General features: G+C 43.8%; 1 protein-coding gene across 1 annotated transcript in view; it reads right to left on the bottom strand.

Annotated features, from left to right (window-relative positions):
• LOC126267977 (uncharacterized) overlaps positions 1–24279 on the bottom strand; it is a 37700-nt gene extending 13421 nt beyond the window's left edge. Inside the window, exon 1 of the mRNA XM_049973324.1 lies at positions 24191–24279. Coding sequence (XP_049829281.1) covers positions 24191–24272 — 82 coding nt within the window. The 5' untranslated portion in view covers positions 24273–24279. The remainder of the gene's footprint in view (positions 1–24190) is intronic.
• Between the last annotated feature and the right edge of the window lie 1587 nt (positions 24280–25866).

Here is a 25866-nt window from a genome sequence, read left to right as displayed (position 1 = left end):
GCTCCTCAATAGGAGTTCCGATGTAGGCATCCCCTAACGAATATTTTTTTGACCTTGAGAGGGCTCATAATACTACTTGAAGAAGTAATGGCTGGACAGCCTTACCTGTCGGGCTTTCAGATTGGCCTTTTTTTCCTTTTTTTTAAGTGTATTCTTTAGCGCTTTGTTACATTGAATATCGAGTCAGTACTATCGTAGATTATCGTTGTACACAGCAGAACTGAGCTTCTCAAAGTAAGTGAGAATGGAGGGAAGAGGCCATATGTGACTCTCAAAAGTAAACAACAAACTTTCGCTAATGGAGAGACAGTGATTAGGGTTGCACTCTAACGAGGCAGGCAGCACAACCTGTCAGAGATTGGTCACGTTTTCACTAAGGCAGTGCGTCAAATATTGCATTAACTATTGCATAAAATGCTGTTTTCGGTCTTCTGTTCTAATTTTCTTTGTTAACTGATAGCCGTTAGTAACACTTAGTTTACGATTTCCATTAATATGAAGCTTATTTTCTGTGTCACTCTTTTCAAGTGGAAGCCAGTAGTGATTTAGAATTCTACGTCAGATTGATCCACATGAACGAAATTAAATTCTGGTATGGCATTATTGTCAGGGAGATCACTTCTGGGGTTGTTCAACCGCCTATATAGTCCCGGTTTTTAGACATATGTCTGTTAATCCCGTCAAGATGTTGAAGACCAGCACAACTTTATGAAGAAACGAAAATGCGAGCCGTATCTACCAATTTCTATTTGAATTTTTTTTCCTTTGTTACTATTCATTTACAGTCTGTTAGGTAACAGCGCAGTAGGATTATCTGTAAAAAAAGTATTTGAAAATAAACTAAAACATATAAATACATCATATAAGAACAAAAGAAAAACGCACTTACAATTAATAATACGTCCCGTCACCTACTGCGTCGACAATTGCTTGGCATCGCAGAGTAATGCCTGAAACCGAGCTTTCCACGTATGCACGTGGAAGAGACCTCCAAATGAGTCGAATTTGCGTTAACAACTGTTTTAAAGTGAATTTCGCTTGACGCAGTGCTAAGAATGGGTTTCTCGAAAAAAGGTTGGTAACAATTTTTTCCACTTTTGGAGTCACTTTACCCACTGAGAGGCGTTTTCAGAGTCGTCCACGTTTTTTACCAATTCATAGCATGTTACCCATTTTTGTAAAAATGACTGAATCTCCCATAAACTTGGACGCCACGGCATTGCTCATTTTCGGACCTTTAGGATGTCTACAGAAAAACACAGCGACGCATAATCTGCACTCACGTCTCTTCTTGTATGTTTCAATCAAGAATGAAAACAAATTACTGGTTTATGGTAATTGCATGGAGGACAAAGACACCCTCTATTGGGCTGTGAAAGAACTGAGGCGATATTTTGTACTATCTGTGTGTAATTCATGCACTTACATAACGGATTATACATCCAAACTGTAAGAAGAACACTAATTTTCAATTACTGCTGTAATATGTTTTGAGCTGTTTCAAATTTTACTCCGATCCACTAATGAGGATGTGTCCGTTATACCCATTAAAATTAACTTCACATGACAAAAAGTGATTATTATCGGCCTGCCGCTGTGGCCGAGTGGTTCTAGGTGCTACGGTCGCAGGTTCGACACTGGGGGACACTGCAGGAGCCTCCACGAAGATTGCGTTCACCACTCGAACAACAAGCAATCGGGCGTCCCCTGGAAACGACCTAGTCGGCCAATCCTGCAAACACCGGAGCACCAAAACCAAAGATGACAAAACAGCTCTCCGAAGAGCCCCAAAAACGGCCTTTATCAAGACCATCACTAGTGACAACTTCCTGCAATATTGAAGGCTTAGCTGTAAATAAAGAAATTTTATTATCTGACATGTGCAAACGAAACAACTGTGATGTTTTAGTGTTACAAGAAACACACAGGGCACCAACTAGACATAGACCAAAAATACAGGGCATGAAATTAGTTCTTGAGAGACCACACGAAAGGTACAGAAGTGCTATATTTGTGAAACCGAACTTAGACATATGCTCCTGTGCTCTGAACTGCGAAGAAAATATACAAATTTTAACTATTGAGCTACATTCATGTACTGTAACATCCGTGTACAAACCACCCAGTGCGAGGTTCAAATTTACGGAGCCTGAAAATTTCCATTCAAAAGACATTAAAGTTGTAGTAGGAGATTTTAACTGTCACGGTCTCGCATGGGGTTATAAAGAGACAAATGACGATGGCGAAATGCTGGAGATCTGGGCAGACCAGACGAAACTGAAATTGATACATGACCCAAAGTTGCCTGCATCATTTAACAGCGGAAGGTGGAAACGAGGATACAATCCAGATAACATCTATGTCTCCGAAAAGGTATCCCTGCAAACTGTAAAGCAAATCGAGGACCCAATTCCAAGATCGCAACACAAAGCAATAACTTGCTGCATTACTGCAGTAATGAAATCAGATGTAATGCCCTTCAAGAGACGCTTCAATTTCAAAAAAAGCTCATTGGGAACTTTTCACAAAGGAGCTTGATAAGGAGATCTTGGAAATTAAACCAGAGATACAATCATATGAAACTTTTATAGACCTTGTCAAGAAAATCTCTCGACGGCGCATACCTAGAAGGTGCCGCACCCAGTATATCGCTGGACGCCATGGTAGCAGCAAGGAAGCTCTGAAAAAGTATGAAGAACTGTACAATAAGGACCCCTTCTCAGAGGAAACGATCCAGGGAGGTGAGGAACTGATGTCTGTTATCTCCGAAGCGAGAAAGGAAAAGTGGTGTAACCTCCTACGAGAGACGGACATGAAGCACAGTAGTAGGAAGGCATGAAAACTGGTCAAAAGTCTCAACAACGACCCAAGAGAACCACAACCAAATTACAGTGAAGTTACACCTGATCAGATAGCTCACCAACTACCCATGAACGGAAAAACTAAAAGGAAGATCAAGAATTGCAAAATTAAAAGAAAACTGAACGAAGAGATTAGCTTCCTAGCTCTCCCGTTCTTCATTCAGGAGCTACAAGATGCCTGTTTCATTCTTATGTGTCTTCATCCGCATCGTCACCACAGTGTTTTTGTATTTTAAGTTCCGCAGCTTTCTGCCAGTTTACTATTATTAACAAAGCCACAGTTTTATCACCTTTTTATTGTTTTTCTCTCACCATTGTTTGTTTAACTTTTCTCTCGGCTGTAGATCGGCGTAATAAGCTGCTGTCAGCCCACCCCTCCCCAGGTGGGGGGAAATCTCAAATCAATAAAGGAAAAAAAGATACTTTTTATGAAGCTTAATAGTTTAATATGACTTTCTCTCTCTATAGTGACCCTGTTTGTGTGCTGGATTTCGCGTCTGAAATTACTGGACTGCACTTTCTGTGGCAAGTGGGTACATACAAATTGCAATGCCTTTGACGCTGTAGAAAACTACGTTTATGACATTTGTGAAACAAGACAGATGTAGAGTTTAAGGAATCTGGAAATCTTATAGCTTATTGTTATAATTTGTAAAATAGGTGTGCAAGGAAATAGCGTAACATTAGTTGCTGTTCATTTATTTCTAACTTTATCTCAGTTTCACTATTTACATTCTGCTAGCCAGTAGAGCTGCAGCCTTGTGTGTGTAGCGCCGTTCGCTACTTTGTTATTACTGTTTTCCATTTTTAACTCTTTATCCGCAGCACTGAACGCACGCCCGAAACGAAGACCACAAAGTAGGCTGGAACAGAGGACAATAGTAAAGCAGAAAATTCCACGCGTGTTCCTTTCAGTCGTTGTCAACGTGGTTAAAATTTTCTGAGAAATAACATCGCAAATTTTAATTATTTGGCTAGAAAATTACGTGTCTTTTACGCCTGAAGGATCTGAAAAACAAGTCGCTGATAACGCTTTCTATGTTAAAATGCAGCGTACATTGTACATGGTGGGTAAGGGAAGTCAAGCCCCTGCTTAACTCTATGATGGCTATGTACGGCCCAGGCTTCATTATAAACGCAGCCTCTCTGTGTCAGACGATCATGCTTGGCAGTATTTGATTTTGTCTGCAAAGCTATATTTGGCACAGGAACGTTTATGATCAGTCCTGGTAGAAGTTGACGGATGTCACTTCTCATCACGTTACGATTCCACATGGTGCCAAGCACCTATGAACCATACTTTTGCTCAGCCACCCATTACGAGCCTTTGTATGTGAGTGCAAGCATTTCTATTTTGGGAGTATTATGGTGAAAGTTAGTTTCTTACAGCAATACTAGGAATACTCTCCATTTCGACTTTTCGTAAGTTATAACATTGTTTTTAACTGACTAATTCAACATGATAAACCGCTCTAAACTTGATTTTGAATCCTTTTTAGGATCCTGTGCCTCAGTCAGTAAAAAGGAATCCATGTAGAATCGATAGAAGCTGAATAAATTAATTAAAATTTGTGCCAGGGTGGAGAATTGAAGCCGGGTTCAAATTCCGCTCGTGGCACAAATTTTAATGCATTTATTCAGCTTCCATCGATGTCGTATTAAAGTTGGGACTCTTAGTCTCAAGGAAAATTTAATTATATACCGTATAGAATCGCTTTGTTGTCTGTCTGTCTATCTGGTTTTCTGTCTGTCGGTCAGATTATTAAGAACCGTTTTTCTCTGGAATGAGTATGTTAGAGGCGCCATGTCACTGATTGCGCAGCCACTCCCGCCGGAGGTTAGAGTCCTCCCTCGGTCATGTGTGTGTGTGTATTGTTATTAGCATAAGTTAGTTTATGTAGTGTGTAAGTCTAGGGACCGATGACCTCATCAGTTTGCTCCATTAGGAATTCACACACATTTTAACATTTCTGAATGAGTAGGCGCACCAGGTTGACACTTTAAATCACATAATAAAATCTAAGATCCTGCACGGTGTAAAAAATTTAAACTTCTATGTGGTGGTGGTGGTGGTTAGTGTTTAACGTCCCGTCGACAACGAGGTCGTTATGGAGACGGAGCGCAAGCTCGGGTTAGGGAAGGATTGGGAAGGAAATCGGCCGTGCCCTTTTAAAGGAACCATCCCGGCATTTGCCTGAAACGATTTAGGGAAATCACGGAAATCCTAAATCAGGATGGCTGTAGACGGGATTGAGCCGTCGTCCTCCCGAATGCGACTCCAGTGTGCTAACCACTGCGCCACCTCGCTCGGTTTACACTTATAAGTCAACGCAATCAGTAGAGACGGCCACGTACATCATTTATTTGAACATACGCAAACAGAGTCAACAAAATCTGTGGGGTACTTTCCGTGATCCAGCCAAGAAACTTGCCAAGGTGCAAGATTTCACAGTACAAGTAAAGGAAAAAATTTCGAGAAATTTGTAATTATATCGCACGAAAAAACATTTTTGTCATTTTTTATCCGCCTCTCTGTCTGCTAAGAACGCTTTGTAGGCGTTTCAAGTTCAGATTTGCGTCACATATTAATGTCTATCGCCCCTTAGGGGTGTCAAAAGTTTAAACTTCTAAGTGAATGCAATTAAGATGAAGCCATTTATGTTTTGATATTCGCAAACTCACCCATCAAAATATATACGTTTTTTTCCATTAACCTATAAGGACTAAATTGACAAACAGCGAGGCTCCACATTTAAAGTAAAGGGGAAAAATTCGAAAATTTTAATCATGTTATATAAAAAGTATGTCTTGCCATTGCAACATACACTGCATTCATCATTCTTAAAAAGATAACAAGCAAATATTACTGCAGGGAAATATAAACTGTAAGTAGTAGTGATGTTGCACTAAATAAATATAAAATATTTGATTATGTTTGTGTCTGCATACATAAACTTACACCCCCCCGGTTGCTTCCATTTGTGTATCTGGGCTACTTTCCTTCACTACTGTAGAGATTTTGATATGGTCTTTGAATTCCCAGGACCGATATCTTGCCAATATCTATATTGATAACGGCACAAAATCGTCAACATTTTCGATATCCGAAATTGATGAACAATCTATAAAATAATTACGTTTGTTCAGAACCCTCAGTGCACGAGTCCTGTTCGCACTTGTCCAACTTTTTATAATGAAGTGAGTGCCCAAAAGTAACAGGAAAGGTTGTTCCACTTGCCGTGTTAAGACGCTCGAATATAGCAGCTATACTCCGTTCATCATAAGAATAGAACTGATGTATACATACACAAACGCGATGATTGGTCAGAAGCCGTAGCACACGTACACTGTTGTCGTTACGCTCCTGGAAATAGGTCCTACTTAAGTATACGATTTACTATTACTAAGTTACGTTAAATGAAACTTTAAGGCATTCAGATGAATTAACAGCCATCAACGTATTCCTTAATCACACTTGAGCTGTGTAGCTTTTATTTCAAAATCGTGTACAGTCGCAGTCTCTGCACTGTTGTGCTATGATTGTCGCGCTGTTAAAACGCAGTATGAAAACGCCTGATCTATGGAACTCGATTAAAAATTTAAGAGAAATTGGTTGTTCTCAATGTTTTTTATAAATTCAAAGAGATAACCGGCTTTGATGTTTTTCTAGAATAGAGTAATTCCCATTGGATATATAGAGGTGTCGGCGGTTTAGTATAATGGTAATTTACTGCAGTTGCTGGTTCGCTGCTTCAAGTCTTACCACAGTCATTTTTTTCATGTTCAATTTGAAATACCTACATCTCGTAGATGTAAAACTCATCATCAGTTTTTGAAAGATTATTAATGAAGGTTGCTTAAATTAAGAAAACATAACAGTTTAATTTTTGAAGGCAAAAATGATAAACCAAACACTCTTTATTTGGACTTAGTCCATTATTTTATACCACAGATGTAGATAAGTGTCGAGAAACATGGAAAACAATCACATTCTCACCTTCGAGCACACCATACGATTGCTGCATTTTTTCATTTGCCACGGTACCATTACAATACGAACCCAACAGAACTGATCTGGACCCAAGTTAATGGATCAGACCCGATAAATAACAACACAGTTAAGATGCCAGACATCCTGGAAATAACGAAAGCAACTTTTTCACATGTACTGCCCAACGCTGGTGGGATATAGAACGGCACATCATAAAAGAAGAGGAGAAAATACAGCGCCGAGGTGGCTTCGTGGATTTGGTTGTCGATCGACAAGTTATCAACGTAGCAGATGACAGTTCCAGAACTGAAACGTATTTCTCGGATTCGGATAAGGAAGGAGCTAAGAGATTACCTGACGACTGACTGTAATTAATACCTTCAGTGACTTCAGTATTCAACAGTACGGTGAAATACCTGCAGTACGCTTTTGCATCACAAATAGCTCGCTCACAGAAATTATCCTGTATTTAAGTTAGAAATTTTCATCACACTTGTTTCTAATTAGAATACTATGTAAGGGTAGAACGAGAGCATTTTATGCATTCAGTCTGGTCACCTAAGAAACGCGCAGTAGTGCTGGAGTTTTGCCAAATATTATTTCATTCTTTTTAAAAATTAAATGACGTTCGAAGCTATACTCTTTCTCTGCTCACCTCTTTTTACATCTGAACTGCAACTGATCACACCATGCAGGTTAGTTGGACCGCCAGCTGGCCAGTATTGTCAAAATTTAATGCACTATTAAAGCTGTTGTCCCGCATTACCGTCAAAATGGTTCAAATGGCTCTGAGCGCTATGGCACTTAACATCTGAGGTCATCAGTCTCCTAGAACTGAGAACTACTTAAACCTAACTAACCCAAGGACATCACACACATCCATGCCCGAGGCAGGATTCGAACCTGCGACTGTAGCGGTCGCGAGCTTCCAGACTGAAGCGCCTAGAACCGCTCGGCCACACGGGCCGGCTCATTACGGTTCGATCTATGTGCTTGTAGCACAGAATAAAACGTATACCTATGATCGTACTTGACTGTACTTGTCACAGCTTGACTTCCGCTCCACGTGAAACGAAGTCCAGTGAGATTCGGGCAAACGCGGAAGAATACATGGTGTTACGTGTACATCAAGTTTATTCTTATGATGAACAGAGTACAGACTCGGCGTGTTTCGCGAGAGGAGACACGGTATCTGAGCAGTCTGTTTCAGCAGGTGAATAGTGAACATGAGAGCTCGTCGTGAGTTTAACAACTTTGAACTTGGGTTGATAATCGGTGCAAGACGCATGAATCACAGAATATCTCAAAATTACAAGAGAATTCGAGTTTTCGAAGTCATCGAATTCTAGGGCGGATCTTCATGTTCCCCGAGAAAATCTTTACACACTCATAAGCCGCTCCACAGGATGTCCACAAATGTGGGACTTACTGACACCGTGTCGCATCTACGGTCACATACAGGGCGATCACAAATTTACTGTGAGAGCACCGAAATCTTAACTGTTCTGTCTGTTCCAAACGGGGTGGAACTTCATTGGCTCCTTAGTAGACACGTTTAACGTGTGTTCTATTTCACCTGCCACATATATTGACAATACACTGTGCTGTATTTAATGCGAACTTGAATGTGCTGGACCACATGAGACGACATCAAACAAAAAAAGGTTCTTGTTAGCTAATGGAGCACGTAAACAGTGACGTGGATGGACCTTCAAATGGTGATTGCAAAGTAGATAACGCGAAAGCCCCAGGCAGATACGTGAGCTGTTGCCGAATTACGATGGCTGATCGTATCGCAAGATATTACGCTTGTCTGCCATGTAGAGTTGCGTCTTTGTCCGCTTGGAAACAAAATCAAAAGCGATTTTTTCATTACAAACTATCTAGTAAACTACTTCTGTAAGTTAGTCCTCGCCATAACGCATCAATTATTGAATTACGTTGCAGTTTCGCGTGTCGGTAATTTGATAACAGGTCTCAAGGAATACAACGTTGTTTAGAATTAGTAGGTTAACGGTCGCCGATCGAATGAATTCCGTGCCTTGTGAAGGTAGCATTTGTCGTTAAAATAAAAAACTCAGAATGATGCTTCTCCACAACATTATGTTTCCTCTCATGCCTTTTTCAAGCCATCAGTTATTCGAGTAGCTGAATAATTTCATCTACCCTGTTTTGAACAAATACTTCTGCCTACTCAGAGATTATAGCTTATGTAGGAAATAATTTATACAGAGATATTCGGATAAGACGTTTGTCTCTCTAGCTTGCAAAATAATAAGTGAGAGAAATACGCATTTACTTGAGCAAACGTAAGGAACGTAAATTTCATTTAAAGCAAAGGCAGTTCTTTATCGGCCAATCGTGTTTCGCTTGATTTATTTGTGAAGCATCTTCAGCAGCCTAAATATTACACTCTTTGCAGAGATATGAACACGGCTTATTTATTTTACGGAGAGTTACAACAAGGAATTATGTTTTATTTTAAAAGAGTATTGCCGGCCGCGGTGGTCTCGCGGTTCTAGGCGCGCAATCCGGAACCGTGCGACTGCTACGGTCGCAGGTTCGAATCCTGCCTCGGGCATGGACGTGTGTGATGTCCTTAGGTTAGTTAGGTTTAAGTAGTTCTCAGTTCTAGGGGACTGATGACCACAGCAGTTGAGTCCCATAGTAGACAGAGCCAAGAAAGAGTATTATTATTTCTATTATGTATTTGACGTACTTAAACCAACTAAATACAAAAAATTTAAAGCTCATTTGTATGATTTTTGTTTTTGTTGTTATTGTTATTGTTGTTTTTGTGTTAGCAGAAGAGCCAACACCGTGTTACGAGTGGAGGCCGAAATGCACTCGTTTTATCTCACGCAGGCTGCGTGAGGAGGGAAGAACCATACTGACGTGAGGTCTGAAACATGACAAGGAATGAGAATTCAAAAACCAGGCCGTAATTAGTTTCATACTTAACTTTAATCCATTAATGATGAACGTCGCTCTTGACGGTACATGATTCACAATATTATCTGTTCAGAAAATATTCTTCAAGTAATTATAGTAACTGAATATGGCGCCTTGCTAGGTCGGAGCAAATGACGTAGCTGAAGGCTATGCTAAACTGTCGTCTCTGCAAATGAGAGCGTATGTAGACAGTGAACCATAGCTAGCAAAGTCGGCTGTACAATTGGGGCGAGAGCTAGGGAGACTCTCTAGACTAGACCTGCCGTGTGGCGTCGCTCGGTCTGCGGTCACTGATAGTGGCGACAGGCGGGTCCGACGTATACTACCGGACCGCGGCCGATTTAAAGGCTACCACCTAGCAAGTGTGATGTCTGGCGGTGACACCACAGTTGTCTTCAGCCTCAAAACTGGTCTGACGTAACTCAACGCACTTCAGAGTTGCGATCAGCTGAATTTTCATAGAGCACACTCTGACATACTGTTTAATTTAGGAAAGTTTGAAAAGAGCGGAGATTTTAGCGCTAGCTGTCTTTGCATTTGTACATCAGGACACGCAATTGAAGCGTTTGAACTTGAAGGGTCCGCAGCTCGTGGTCGTGCGGTCGCTTCCCGCGCCCGGGTTCCTGGGTTCGATTCCCGGCGGGTTCAGGGATTTTCTCTGCCTCGTGATGATTGGGTGCTGTGTGATGTCCTTAGGTTAGTTAGATTTAAGTAGTTCTAAGTTATAGGGGACTGATGACTACAGATGTTAAGTCCCATAGTGCTCAGAGCCATTTTTTTTTAACTTGAGGGTTAACGGAGAAGTACAGATGCAATGAACTTTGCTGCCGTTTCGTACTTACTTGTGACTTGACAAAACATTATTGCATGTTTAAATTCTTGAATTTATGAGCACTCTACGCCGTTCACTGCTTGCTTGGCTACGTAAAACTTCATAATTTGGGCATTCTAAAGGAGTTGAGGAGTAAATCGTACAATTAGATGAAGGTCTATCCACGTAAGTACGTGGATGTTTCAGTCATTGAAGATTCTATTTAACTAACTTTCTACGGTGCTGCAGATTGACCAGTTTCATTAAAACACATTACTGTAGTGTGTTCCTTTCCCTACAGTTCCATCATAGGCAAGAAATGTTATAGGCTATGTGGTGTCTCCGCCAGACACCACACTTGCTAGGTGGTAGCCTTTAAATCGGCCGCGGTCCGGTAGTATACGTCGGAACCGCGTGTCGCCACTATCAGTGATTGCAGACCGAGCGCCGCCACACGGCAGGTCCAGAGAGACTTCCTAGCACTCGCCCCAGTTGTACAGCCGACTTTGCTAGCGATGGTTCACTGACAAATTACGCTCTCATTTGCCGAGACGATAGTTAGCATAGCCTTCAGCTACGTTATATGCTACGACCTAGCAAGGCGCCAGTATCCGTACTATTGATATTGTGAATCATGTACCATAAAGAGCGACGTTCGTCATTAATGGATTAAAGTTAAGTATTCCACCAACTACGTCCGTTTTTCTCAATTCCAATTCCCTTGTCATGTTCCAGACCTCACGCCAGCCTACGTGAGCTAAAACTCGTGCATTTCGGCCTCCTTTAACCATACGGTTGGCTCTCCTGCCAATCACAACATTGGCGACGAGGCAAAGTCGCGTTCTTATCGATATTGCCCTGATTTACTTGTGTAATGGCTTCGCCACCATCTCTAGATGTACTGTCCGAATTTTGTCGCTTACAGAATCAGCAGACGCAGGCCTTACTGGATGCCATTGGACAGCTCGTCCAGGGTCAACGTGCGATGCAAAACGATGCGGCAGCAGCCACTTCACCGCTAACGCAGCCAAAACAAGCTGTTGCACCAACTTTTCGACCTTTTCATGCTGCACTGGAAAGCTGGACGTAGTGGTCACGCCAATTTGGATTCCATCTCGCCGCCTACAGAATTCAAGGTAACGAGCGGCAGCCTTTTTTATTATCGTCGGTCGGCGTGACCACGTACCGTGTGATAGTCAAATTATTTCCCCGACGCGACGTAGCAACTCTGTCCTACGAAGAAATTTTGTCTGCATTAGATGCATGTTTCAAAGAATCAATCAATATAGTTGCCAAACGGTATACCTTCTTTCGTACAAAACGTACGGCAGGTCAGACTATTCGGGAGTGGGTTGCAACCTTGCAAGGTCTTACTAGGGGTTGTGCTTTTGAGTGTTAATGTGGACTCCCTTATTCAGATACTATGTTACGTGATGCAATTGCACAGAACGTTTCTGATGTTCGTATAAGGGAACAGATTTTAAAACTAGTAAATCCCTCCCTTCAACAAGTGATGGACATATTGTATCGGCAGGACACACTTGACTTTGCTCAGGAATCATTTGAAACTTCGCCAACAGTGTGTCAGGTTAACCGGCCCGCCGGGTGAGCTGCACGGAACAGTAAACAGCCCTCGCGCGCGGCCGCGCCGCTGCCGGCAGGCTCTCTTCCACGTGTGCCGCGCCGGTAAGCTAATGCAGTGATCAAATCACGCCCGCGGTGTGCTACTAAACATTCGCGTGAGAATTGCCCTTCACGCCAAGCTATTTGCTTTTATTGTAATAAAAAAGGACATGTTCAGAGTGTTTGCCAGTTAAAGCTCAGATTGGAAGCTCAAAACCATTCCAGGCCCTTTGCTTCGCGCCGGAATCGGAATCGAACCAAGGATACTCAGGCTCACGACACTTCGCCCATGAAAATTCATGTAGTTCATTCCACTCCGCCCAGTGCCACTCTCTCTAACACTGACTGTGTTCGTCCCAAAAATAGTGTGCGTCGACATCGCCGGAACTCCCGTCAAGACGCAAGTGATTCTGTACCAGTGTCAGTTCACGTTGCACGAGACAGTCGCCCTTGTCGTGAGCAGGACAATAAACTTGTTGTAGACTTGGTCATTAACGGCAAAGTGATACCATTCCAGCTCGATACCGGAGCTGCAGTTTCACTGATCAATCAAGACACTTACAAACTGCTGGGCACACCTCCGTTGCGTGCCGCAAAGGTTCAGTTAACAAGCTATTCAGGGCAACGTATCCCTGTGTTAGGACAGTGCAGCCTTCTTGCAACATACAAAGGACAAACAAAACTTGTGTCATTTTACGTCCTTCATTCTTCTGCTGCAGTGAACTTGTTTGGTTTCGATTTATTTCAGTTGTTCAATTTGTCTATATAAAATCAGGTCTTATCAGTGAACCAGACTGTGCTTTCAGACAGTGTTTCTCGTCTATGTGAAGAATTTGCAGACATTTTTGCACAGGGCCTCGGTTGCGCTAAGAACTATAAAGCACATTTTGAACTGAAAGTAAATGAGCAACCGAAATTTTTCAGAGGGCGCAATAGTCCCCACGCATTGCGTGATGGGTTTCGCAAAAACATTCACTAATTTTGCCAAAACGTTCCGGAAAGTTGAGACTTTGTGTGGACTTCAAGGCAACAGTGAATCCACAACTAGTGATTGCAACTTTTAATTTACCCCGCCCGGAAGATGTTTTTTGACGAACTGTGCCCGGGTAAAATTTTTTCGAATTTGGACCTCGCAGATGCGTACTTGCAAATACCGGTGGACGAAGAATCCCAGCGCGTTTTGGTGGTTAACACGCATCTTGGGTTGTATCAATTCAAACGACTGCCATTCGGGTGTGCATCCGCCCCTGCATTGTTTCAGCAATATCTACAAACTGTTTGTGCGTCGGTCGCTACTGCAGCAAATTATCTGGACGATATTGTGACCTCTGGAAAGACGGAAGAAGAACATTTGGCCAATCTCAGAACATTATTTCAGGTCTTGCGACAAAATGGTCTTCACTTGGGAAACGACAAATGTGTGTTTTTTGCTCGGTACCTGCCATATTTGGGACATGTACTCCATGTCCAAGGCATACATCACAGTCCCACGCACCTTCAGGCCATACAAGACTTGCCGTCGCCGCAGAATTTGAAGCAGAAACAGAGTGTGCTGGGAAAAATTACGTATTATAACCGCTATGTTCCGCATGCCTCTTCCATTTCAGCTCCGCTTCATCGCTTACGCCGTAAGGGTGTTCCGTTCGTCTGGACGACGGAATGCGAACGCGCCTTTCGCCAGTTGAAATCAGCGTTGCTTTCCAATACTTGCCTTACGCCATTCGATCCCCAGAAGCCCCTCTTGTTGATGGTGGATGCATCGGATTTCGGGATCGGTGCTGTACTTGCGCACAAAGATGGATCGCACGATAGCCCTATAGCCTTTGCGTCCAAATTGCTCTCGTCTGCTCAAAGAAATTATTCTCAGATCGAGAAAGAAGCATTGGCTCTCGTATTTGTTGTTACAAAGTTTCATGATTTCTTGTATGGTCGTCACTTTACCATAATCACAGACCACAAACCTTTGACATCGCTGTTTCATCCGACCAAGCCTGTACCTCCACGTACAGCGCAGAAATTCATTCGCTGGTCTATTTTCCTCTCACGGTACCGCAACGATATCTTGTATCGGTTCACTAGTAAGCACAGAAACGCCGATGTGTTGTCCCGCTTGCCTGTTGCTGAGGATAGGGCATTCGATTCCTCCGAACTTGCTTGCATGTTCATTGATGCGGAAACCGATAACGTGGTCGATTCGTTTCCGATTGATTTTCGTCGTGTAGCTACAGCTACAGCTGCCGACCCTGTCCTTGCTACCGTTCTGCGTTTTGTTGCTACGCAATGGCCCTTGTCAAAGTCACGGATCGGGGACCCGTTGGTTCGCCGATTTTTTGCTCACAAGGAGAGACTTTTTGTACGACGTGGTGTTTTGCTATTGCGTTCTGATAATCATCAGTCCAGGGTCGTGGTACTACGTTCGTTACAGTCCTCTGTCTTACACCTTCTCCACGCAGGACATTGGGGTACATTGAGAACGAAACAACTTGCTCGTCAGCACTGTACTTGGTTCGGAATCGATGCCGTGATTACGAATATGTGCTCTTCTTGCATGGTGTGTGCCGAACAACAGTCAGCACCACCGCGGAAATTCTTTCCATGGCCAAAAGCCACTTCCCCTTGGCAACGCTTACACATCGATTTTGCTGGTCCATTCTGGAATGTTCGATGGTTGGTTGTAGTAGATTCATTCAGTAATTTACCTTTTGCTGTCCGGATGTCTTTCACGACGTCATCTGCCACCATCCAAGCGTAATCCGTTATCTTTTGCATTGAAGGTCTTCCACAGACTATTGTTTCCGACAATGGCCTACAATTCATGTCCGCAGAATTTCAGTCATTCTGCAAGGCCAATGGTATTCAACATCTGACGTTCGCGCCGTTTTCGCCACAGTCAAACGGTGCCGCTGAACGCTTGGTCAGGACTTTCACGTCATAGATGTTGAAGTTGAAAGAGTCGCATTCTCGGGAGGACGCGTTATTGGTCTTTTTGTCCTCGTATCGCTCTCAGCCCCGAGATGGTCGCTCGCCGGCTGAGTGGCTCCACGGTCGTCATCATCGAACCTTAATGTCTTTGCTACATCCGCCACATCAGGTTTCTGTGCAGCGGCAGAAACCTGATTTTGCTCCAGGCGACGTTGTCTACTATCGCCACTACCGAGGTTCACGGCGTTGGCTCGAAGGGCGCATTCTTCGTTGCCTCGGACGCGCTATGTCTCTGGTTTTGGGGGCCTCTGGTGAGGTGCGTCGGCATCTCAATCAGCTGCGCCTCTGTCGTCGCACGGGATCTGCCGCTCGCCGTCTGCTTTCAGCGACGGTGCCGTCTGGTGTCTGGTCAGCGCCCCGGGGACCCATCTACTGGCTCGCCGCAGCCCCAGGTGTTACCGACGCTGCCTTCCATTTTGCCCCATGGCGACGCGTCGCCGCCGCCGCCGCCGCCGTTGCTGCCGCTTGTTCTCCCGCTGGCGACGCTCGCAGTGGACTCGTCGCTGCAACCGCCGGACGCCTCCCTGGGTCACGCGCTGCCGATCGCTTCCCGTGACCAGTTGTCCTCCGACATGGAACTCTTGCCCGGTCCGGACCATATGTCGTCTTCGCCCGTCGGGTGCTGCGGCCCGATGGCGGTCGACCCTTCGGCCCCTCCTGTCTCTCTACGGGCGCATACACCGCATGTTGGCGTGCACCCTGGAGCAGGTTTTCAGGCGTTTCCTCGCTCCCCGCGGTCCGAATGGCAGGGTGCGGGTAGCACAGCCTCGCTTGTTGTTAGGCTCCCCACCTCGTCGCATACGTCAACATACGGTCCTCCCCACGGCGGGCGGAAGCCTTATACCACAACCGTACACTGATTTGCGGGGGAGGAATGTGGTGTCACCACCAGACACCACACTTGCTAGGAGGTAGCCTTTAAATCGGCCGCGGTCCGGTAGTATACGTCGGAACCGCGTGTCGCCACTATCAGTGATTGCAGACCGAGCGCAGCCACACGGCAGGTCTAGAGAGACTTCCTAGCACTCGCCCCAGTTGTACAGCCGACTTTGCTAGCGATGGTTCACTGACTTCTACGCTCTCATTTGCCGAGACGATAGTTAGCATAGTCTTCAGCTACATTATTTGCTACGACCTAGCAAGGCGCCAGTATCCGTACTATTGATATTGTGAATCATGTACCATAAAGAGCGACGTTCTCCATTAATGGATTAAAGTTAAGTATTCCACTAGCTACGTCCGTTTTTCTCAATTCTAATTCCCTTGTCATTTTCAGACCTCACGCCAGCCTGCGTGAGCTAAAACGCGTGCATTTCTGCCTCCTTTAACCATACGGTTGGCTCTCCTGCCAGCCACAACAGGCTATGTATTGTCACATCTCAGCGGAAAAACCTCGTGACTGCAGACATTTACATACATACTCCGCAATCCACCATACGGTGTGTGGCGGAGGGTACCTCGTACCACAACTAACATCTTCTCTCCCTGTTCCACTCCCAAACGAGGGAAAAATGACTGCCTATATGCTTCTGTACGAGACCTAATCTCTCTTATCTTATCTTTGTGGTCTTTCCGCGAAATGTAAGTTGGCGGCAGTAAAATTGTACTGCAGTCAGTCTCAAATGCTGCTTCTCTAAATTTCCTCAGTAGCGATTCACGAAAAGAACGCCCCCTTTCTTCTAAAGACTCCCACCCGAGTTCCTGAAGCATTTCCGTAACACTCGCGTGGTGATCAAACCTTCCAGTAACAAATCTAGCAGCCCGCCTCTGAATTGCTTCTGTGTCCTCCCTCAATGCGACCTGATAGGGACCCCAAACGCTCGAGCAGTACTCAAGAATAGGTCGTATTAATGTTTTATAAGCGGTCTCCTTTACAGATGAACCACATCTTCCCAAAATTCTACCAATGAACCGAAGACGACTATCCGCCTTCCCCACAACTGACATTACATGCTTGTCCCACTTCATACCGCTCTGCAATGTTACACCCAAATATTTAATCGACGTGACTGTGTCAAGCGCTACACTACTAATAGAGTATTCAAACATTACGGGATTCTTTTTCCTATTCATCCGTATTAATTTACATTTATCTATATTTGGAGTTAGCTGCCATTCTTTACACCAATCACAAATCCTGTCCAAGTCATCTTGTATCCTGCTACAGTCACTCAACGACGACACCTTTCCGTACACCACAGCATTATCAGCAAACAGCAGCACATTTGCTATCCACCCGATCCAAAAGATCATTTATGTAGATAGAAAACAGCGGACCTACCACACTTCCCTGGGGCACTCCATATGATACCATCAACTCCGATGAACACTCACCATCGAGGACAACGTACTGGGTTCTATTACTTAAGAAGTCTTTGGAACCAATCCCATATGCTCGTACCTTACTTAGGAGTAATCCGTGATACCCTATTTTGGATTTGACATTCTATTTTCTTACTGAGAGCACTTTATATTTCCGTTTAAAAGCGTCATACGTACAAAAGTAAGCTTTTCTATCAACAATGCCTCTGGCGTAAATGGAAAGTTTTGCACTATCAGCAGCTGATTATTGGGTGTTTCTAATGCTCCTGGAACTTCTCAGGTGGAGTTCACCACACAGCATGCATACTGGACAACATGCAAGGCTTATTGTCGTCTTTCGGACGCACGCAGAGTTATCTGTAGTGCCGTCACTGCTGAACAACAATATAGCGCCAAATGTCCTTTCAGAAGGACTAGACCACGAGAAGTACGTAGGATTGTTCGACTAGCTCTGAGGAATGGAATATGGGCAATGAGTCACCGCGTAGCGTGGGGAACAGATTACTGGGTGCTGGATTGAGGTCTAGAGTGTTTACCGCTGACACTATACCAGAAACAACAGATATTTGCTCGCAATAGAACCTGAGTCAACGGGAACATTGAGCCGTCGACGCGAACGTGTCAGTGGACGATCTGCTGAAAATTCGGCCCATACCTCTCGAATTCATGGGATCTCGATGTGAGGAGCAACTGGAAATGACAGCAAGATCGATTTGATGACTGTAGCTGCATACTCGCCAGTAAGTGGGATGAGTGGTAATCCCTGTTGTCGTACCTTTCGTTACCAGAGTATCAAATCGCATTTTCCAGCAGAATAATGCAAGACCCGACACCACAAACGGCCTGATCAGTACGGATACAGTATGTCTGAGATGCGATACCACCCTCCGGCCAATCAGTCTGCTTTAAGAGGTTTATCTATGAGAAGAAATTTCTCCGATTTGCATAGGGCTGGAAAAGGAGTCGGGGAGTGGGGAGTGACAGCTGTTTGCTTCCACTTCACAGTCAAATGCAAGAGTGAATTTGTGCAAGTGGGATCAAACCTCATATAACAGTTGATGATCGATATCAGTTCTGAATGAAATGAAAGTTTAATCATTTAATACCTTTTATGTAATTAGCGGCTTAACAATGATAAATATCATACTGACACATTGTTTTTTATTTATTTTAATTGTCGTGTAGCAATAACAGCAAACATTGACAAGTTTAATTTTACATATAGTTAAGTTTTAAATTTTGGCTAAAATTTTAGACACATTTCTAAATTGCGAAAATTACTAACTTAATATTACTGACTACTTTATCTGATATAATTGCAAGTTAAAAAAACGACAAATACATTTAATAATAATTCAATATCTAATGATTGAAGCCAACTAACACCTTAGGGAGTACCATTAATAAAGTCACTATATGGTCCAGTATACTTTCTGTGAGGACAGTCTCTAGCAATATGTTGAACTGCACTACCGGCAGCCATACTAAATTAGTCTCTCGTGGCTACTCAAGACAACAGCACAAGAAAACTGATGCATTGTGCTATAAAGTTTCCCATTTCCGTAAGTATATGTGTGGGTCGCTGGGTAACGTAACATGTAAAATCTACAGCCAAGCAGTGGTAGGATTCGATTCCGTGATCCTCGTACAAGACGTGATTTTTCCGCGAACATTCAGTGATGCACAGGGAACAATATAGTATGAATGAAGAAGGGTCCAATACCAAATTTGTGAGCATTGGGCCCACGAAAATCTGCCCATACAGAGCTTACCATTATTTATTGTATGTGTGACAAATGTTTCACTGTAGATTCCACTAATAAACGGAATCACGCCTATTCTGTTCCAAACATTAATAACTTTATTATGAACTATACGTGTGATAATGTCTCACTAACGGTTAAACAATACCTCGATTTCGGCGTTTTGTGTTCAAAGCTTTAGTAATTTTGATGTAATTTTTGCTTACCTTAGTGAGCTTTCTCCCGCAACGAAAATTTAGTACTAAGATGTATATAACATCCAATGAAAATTTTTTGAAACAGAATAGTTCCATGTCGAAAACAAATCTCAAAAAATTTAAACCTTTATGGTGGTAGGGATGAAAAAGATATTTAAAAATTTCACGAACTTATTTTATAACTCTTTTTTTTCGAACGTCACAATGCATTGCAGTTGTTAAATATGTACAGGAATTGGATATCCTCCATCTACCTCCTTCTACCCCGTCTCTCTGCCCATCTCCTCGACCACCTCTTTTCGTCCATCTCCTCCTCCCGCCTCTCTCTGTGGATACCTGATACCCCTTTCTCTGTTCTCCTCTTTCTCCCCACTCTCTCTCCACCGCCTCCTCTCCTGTTTCGCTGACTATCTCCTCCTTTTCTCTCTGTTCTCCCCTCTCTGTCCGTTTTCTCTCGCACTCTCTCTTCTCTTCCGCTTACCGCATAATCCCTCTCCCTGACCTTGAGCCTTGCTTATTGCTATCTCAAATTAAAATTCCTTAGTTGATTTCTAATCATAAGCCGATGAGCCATAAACAACACTTTCCCTTTTTTTGTGAAAACCAATTGCGAAGAAGAAAACAAAACAGCGCATTACTGTGTATACAATTTTTCTTTAGAAATATGTATAGTAAGAAAGGATTTCTATGGAAGAAACAAATTTTCTGACGATTCAAATGCACTGCTATCGTCGCTAAAACTGACTGTAAGAAAGAAAACATAAAAAAGCACGTTTTCAATCAGAGAATTCTCTTTCTCGATCGGTTTTAACAGAAAACCTGTACGTTGTTGTAACCTTCGTCCGTTCGAATGTTTATGTTAGAGTATCACGTGTAAATTAGAAGTAAACAGGTCAAGAACTTTTCAGGACTTTTGCTAACGACGTTTCACCCTTGTACACTGCTGTCTAAAATTAAAGCAACAAACGGAAATTGTGCAAGTTGGTGTTTATTTTGCAACAAAATAATATAAACAGGTGATAGTAAAGTAGAAACAATGCAGGGACACAGAATTTGAACAACTGCGACATGCATAACTGTAGACAAAAATTTTTTTCATTTTGTTCCAGCTTAACAGATTCGCACACACATTCCGACAACTGGTTAATGTGCTCAGTATGGGGTGTGACCACCTGTGGCAGCAGTACAGGGCAGACAACGACGGAGCACACTGTGAATGACGTCATCAATCCCATGTTGAGACAACAACCCCCATACTTCCTGCAGAACTGCTCGCAAGTCTTGGAGAGTGGTTGCGGATATTGACGTGATGCAGCCCGTCACCCTAGTGCGCCCCACACATGTTACAGCGAGCAGATCCTCCGTTTCCAAGGAAACATCAATAACCTGTGCTCTACGACGTCGAGAATTATCGTCCATGAGAACGAAATCTGGGCCCACAGCACCTCGCAACAAGTGCAGATGAGGCCCCAAGATTTCGTCACAATACCTGACAGCAATAAAACCTTGCTGATTCATCCGTATAATTTCTTGGAGAGAAGTTCGAGTGTCCAACACAATCCCTGCCCACACCATTAGGGATCTTGCTCGACATCGGTTTTTACCTCCAGAGGCGAATACCTGGAGGACCACTCTTCACACCAAATTGGGTCTCATCTGTGGAAAGAAAATTGGCCCACTGTTTGATCGTTCAGGTGACATGTCAACGACTCGAATCTAGTAATTGCCTGGTGCAAGGACGCGTCAGAGATACACATACAGAAGTTCTCCGACAATAAAGGCCACTCTGCACAAGCTTTCTGTGCATCGTTTGCCTCGATGCAACACGTCCAGTGGATACTGCGAGGCCACATGCCAACTGCCACGCCGTACTAAGACGGATCCGTTGTGCCCTTACAGCCAAACAACGATCCTCTCTTTCTGGTGTCACAAGTGGTCAACCCTGCCTTGGTCTTCGAGGTACAGTGTCGAAACATCCGAGAAACAACGGAACGATTCACATTAAGCCACCGGGCCAAAAGAGTTTGCTACTGTCCTCCTTCCTTTCTGTCTGTGGCACTCCACCACAGAGTGTCTGGTAGGTGTCTTCCCTGTACCATACTGCACTGCCTGTGATTGTAACAGCAACTGAGGATGTGGGGCTACCCCGGAAACATAACCCTGTTTGGTAGGTGTCCTGACGTCGTCGTTGCCGTGACTGTCCGTTGACTGGAATACCATCTTTGGTGCAGAGCAGGATCGTACGGACATCAGTTACGTGATACATTTAGTATTTTATATGGGACACTTGGATGGTTGCGCTTTGCTCAGATGTGCATGGCTAGCGATTCCTGTTTGACAGAGATGCTATATCAACATCTGCTCTAGATGTCCTTGAAAATGCCGGCCTGAGTGCCCGAGCGGTTCTAGGCGTTACAGCTTCCCAATCCCGGGACATTTCTTCCCTATCAGATTAGCATTAATGCACTTCGTTGTCTTTTCTACTTGGAAGGGAAGACCGAGGAGAAAGGGGCATGTAAGCTATTTCGAAGTTATGTTTTCCTGTGGTTTACGTTGGAATATTCTTCGCACTAACAATGCCGAGAAATTGTTGAACGTTGTTACCAAAATTTTCAAAAGTACTTGCCGAATTTACATAAGTTCTTTACATGATACTCTAATGAACAATCGGGCGGACTTAGGCTAATGGCTGACCGCTGTGGCCGAGCGGTTCTCGACGCTTCAGACCGGAGCCGCGCTGCTGCTACGGTCGCAGGTTCGAATCCTGTCTCGGGCATGGATGTGTGTGATGTCTTTAGGTTACTAAGGTTTAAGTAGTTCTAAGTTCTAGGGACTGATGAGCTCAGAAGTTAAGTCCCATAGTGCTGAGAACCATTTTTTGCCCTTGAGAATGAGCCGTCATGGGAACTAATAGTGCTTCAAGAGGTACAATTTCCACGTACAGCCTGGTTGAACGACGTCTTTCTTCAGATTTGTCGAGACTGTGATGCCGACCCTGAAGCAGCTTCCGATTTTGTTTCCAGATTATTTGTAGCTTAATTAATTTACATTTCATGAACTGACTGCAATAAGGTATGTGATATTAAAGACACTGCGAGAAGGGGACTGCTGTGCGTATTTAAGGGGTGGCGTGGATGGTCAAGAAGGGTAGTTCGTCGGCAGTGTTTGAAGGCAGTACCTATAACGGTATGTGCATAGATTCCGTCCGACAAGTTTTTGGTCTTGTGATTATTCAGAGTTGCGTTCAGTTGAATTTTCGTAGAGCACACTTTGATGCACTGTTTAATATAGGAAAGATTGAAAAGAGCGAAAATTTTAGTGCGAGCTGTGTTTGCATTTGTACATAAGGACACGTAACTGAAGCGTTTGAACTTGAAGGTTAACGGTGAAGTACAGATGTAATGAAGTTTCTTATATTGTGAATTACACACAGGACGGTAAAAGAGTGGTTTGTCGCTTTAATTTTGGACACCAGTATGTGTTACACGTATATTTATTTATTATATGCATTCATAACATTAGCCTAAATTGCTTTTGAATACATTATGGAAGTGGCAGTGATCAATGTCTTACAAATATTTACTACTAAAAACAGTCGTGATCACGATTTATTTATCAGGGTGACCGGTTTCGACCCCTACTGTGGTCATCTTCAGACCATTGAGTAGGAACCTCTTTCTGTTTGAGAATCACTACTCAATCACTACTGTGATTCTCCAACAGAAAGAGGTTCCTACTCAATGGTCTGAAGATGACCGCAGTAGTGGTCGAAACCGGTCACCTTGATAAATAAATCGTGATCAAGACAGTTTTTAATAGTAAAAAAAATAGCCTAGATGGTTCAAATGGATCTAAACACTATGGGACTTAACTTCTGAGGTCATCAGTCCCCTAGAACTTAGAACTACTTAAACCTAACAAACCTAAGGAAATCGCACACATCCTTGCCCGAGGCAAGATTCGAAAGTGCGACCGTAGTAGCAGCGCGGCTCCGGAATGTAGCGCCTAGAACCGCTCGGCGACAGCGGCCAGCCATTAGCCTAAGTCCGCCCGAATGTTCATAAGAGTATCATGTAAACATTTTATGTAAATTGTGCAAGTACTTTTGAAAATTCTCGATAACAATGTTAACCAACAGTTTGTCTCTAAACATTAGTTTAGTTTCAGACTAACGTATCTCGACATTGTTAGTGCGAAGAATATACCAACGTATACTACAGGAAAACATAACTTCGAAATAGCTTACATGTCCCATACTGCTCGAGCTTCAAAAAATGGGTCAAATGGCTCTGCGCACTATGGTATTTAACATCTGAGGTCATTAGTCCCCTAGAACTTAGAACTACTTAAAGCTAACCACCCTAAGGACGTCACACACATCCATGCCCGAGGCAGGATTCGAACCTGCGACCGTAGATGTCACGTGGCTCCAGACTGAAGCGCCTAGAACCGCTCGTCCTCGATCTTCCCTTACAAGTATAAAAGATAACGAAGTCTGTTAATGCTAATCTGATACGGAAGAAAATGTACCGGGACTGAAGAGCTGGTATCATGTTGTAGAGAGCAATGCAGACCTATCATATCCAGGTGTATACCTCCGATAAGAAGACTATTTCAACAAATGCGTTACGAATGAAAGGACGATGAAGCGGCTAGTGACTGAAGACAGAAAGGGGCCTCAGGCTCACCTGTGGGCAGAGAGCAGCTGAACAGGACGGCGCACAGGCAGCAAGCTAGGGCGGCGCGCGTCGCGACGGCGGCGGCGGCCATGGCGGCGTCTGGCGGACTGAGAAGCCGACTTGGCGCTGATAAAGCGAGCGCCTCCCGCCGCGCCTCTGGCCGCTGTTTGCTCTGCCTATCTCGCCACAGATAGCCTGCAGGCCCGCATCTCAATCGACACCATCTCACGATTCTTTTCGTTATTTGGTTTTTCTTCCAAAGTACAAGTCCAGCGTTTGTAACTGTTCCATCAGACAAGCTCTACATTCAGCACTTAACGAGACATCTGGGGTGTCACAGCCAGACACCACACTTGCTAGGTGGTAGCCTTTAAATCGGCCGCGGTCCGTTAGTACGAGGGTCGGTCAAAAAGTAATGCCTCCCATTCTTTTTCTACTTAAAAAAATTAAGTGAAAAATTTGAATTTGGCGCCATTCCTCAAACCTTCTTCTGCAATCCACTGCAGTAGTAACTTTCTGTGTCAACAGGTGGCAGCACAGCAGAAGTTTGTAAGATGGCCGACATCGATGTTCGTTTGAGACAGCGTTGTGTGATTGAATTCTTGAATGCAGAAGGTGAAACGCCCATACGCATTCATGAAAGACTGAAGAAGGTGTATGGTGTTGTGACAGTGGCTGTCAGCACTGTTAGACGATGTGTTCGTCGTTGTAAGGAAGCTGAAGGGCAAACACCGTTGACTGACGAAAAGCGGAGCGGCAGGCCGGTGAGTGCAGTGACTCCACACAACATTCAGCAAGTTGATGACATCATTCGTGGTGACCGTCGGGTGACTGCAGATGAAGTGTGTCGCATTATTTCTCTTAGTAAAGGCAGTGTGATCACGATTATTAAACAATTGGGGTACTCAAAAGTTTGTGCACGGTGGGTTCCAAGAATGTTAACCGATCAGAATAAAGAGGCAAGGAAAACAATAGCCTCCCAACACTTGCAGTGCTTCCGTTTGGAGGGAGATGAGTTTCTGAAAAAAATTGTGACCGGGGACGAAACATGGGTGCATTTTTTTGAACCCGAATCAAAGAGGCAGTCAATGGAGTGGCGTCACACAAGCTCGCCGAGGAAGAAAAAATTCAAAACTGTGCGATCGGCAGGGAAAGTTACGGCAACAGTTTTCTGGGATACAGAGGGTGTGATTCTGGTTGATTTTTTGGAGCAGGGATGCACAATAAATTCTGTTCAATACGTCACAACCCTCAAAAAACTTAAAGCACGTCTTCAGCGAGTTCGCCCAACAAAATCAATGGCAGATGTTCTTCTTTTGCATGACAATGCAAGACCACACACCAGTCGTCACACCTCTGACGAGATTGTCAAAATTGGATGGGAAGTTTTGCCTCATCCCCCATACAGCCCTGACCTGGCACCATCAGACTTCCATCTGTTCGGGCCACTAAAAGAAGCTCATCGTGGGATTCATTTTGAAGATGAGGAGGCCGTCAAAACATCCGTGCGCCAATGGCTTAGGAAGCAGAGCTGTGATTTTTACCGTGCTGGGATACATGCCCTTGTTCAAAGATGGACCAAAACTGTAGAGATGGACGGAGATTACATTGAAAAATGACAAAATGATCCTCAATGTTGTGGTTTTCAACCTATGTAGTTGCATTTAAATTTCCTGACAATTAAA

The sequence above is a fragment of the Schistocerca gregaria genome, chromosome 4 (assembly GCF_023897955.1).
Source record: "Schistocerca gregaria isolate iqSchGreg1 chromosome 4, iqSchGreg1.2, whole genome shotgun sequence".
In the NCBI taxonomy this organism is placed as follows: Eukaryota; Metazoa; Arthropoda; class Insecta; order Orthoptera; family Acrididae; genus Schistocerca; species Schistocerca gregaria.
This window is presented reverse-complemented; position numbering and strand designations above follow the sequence as displayed.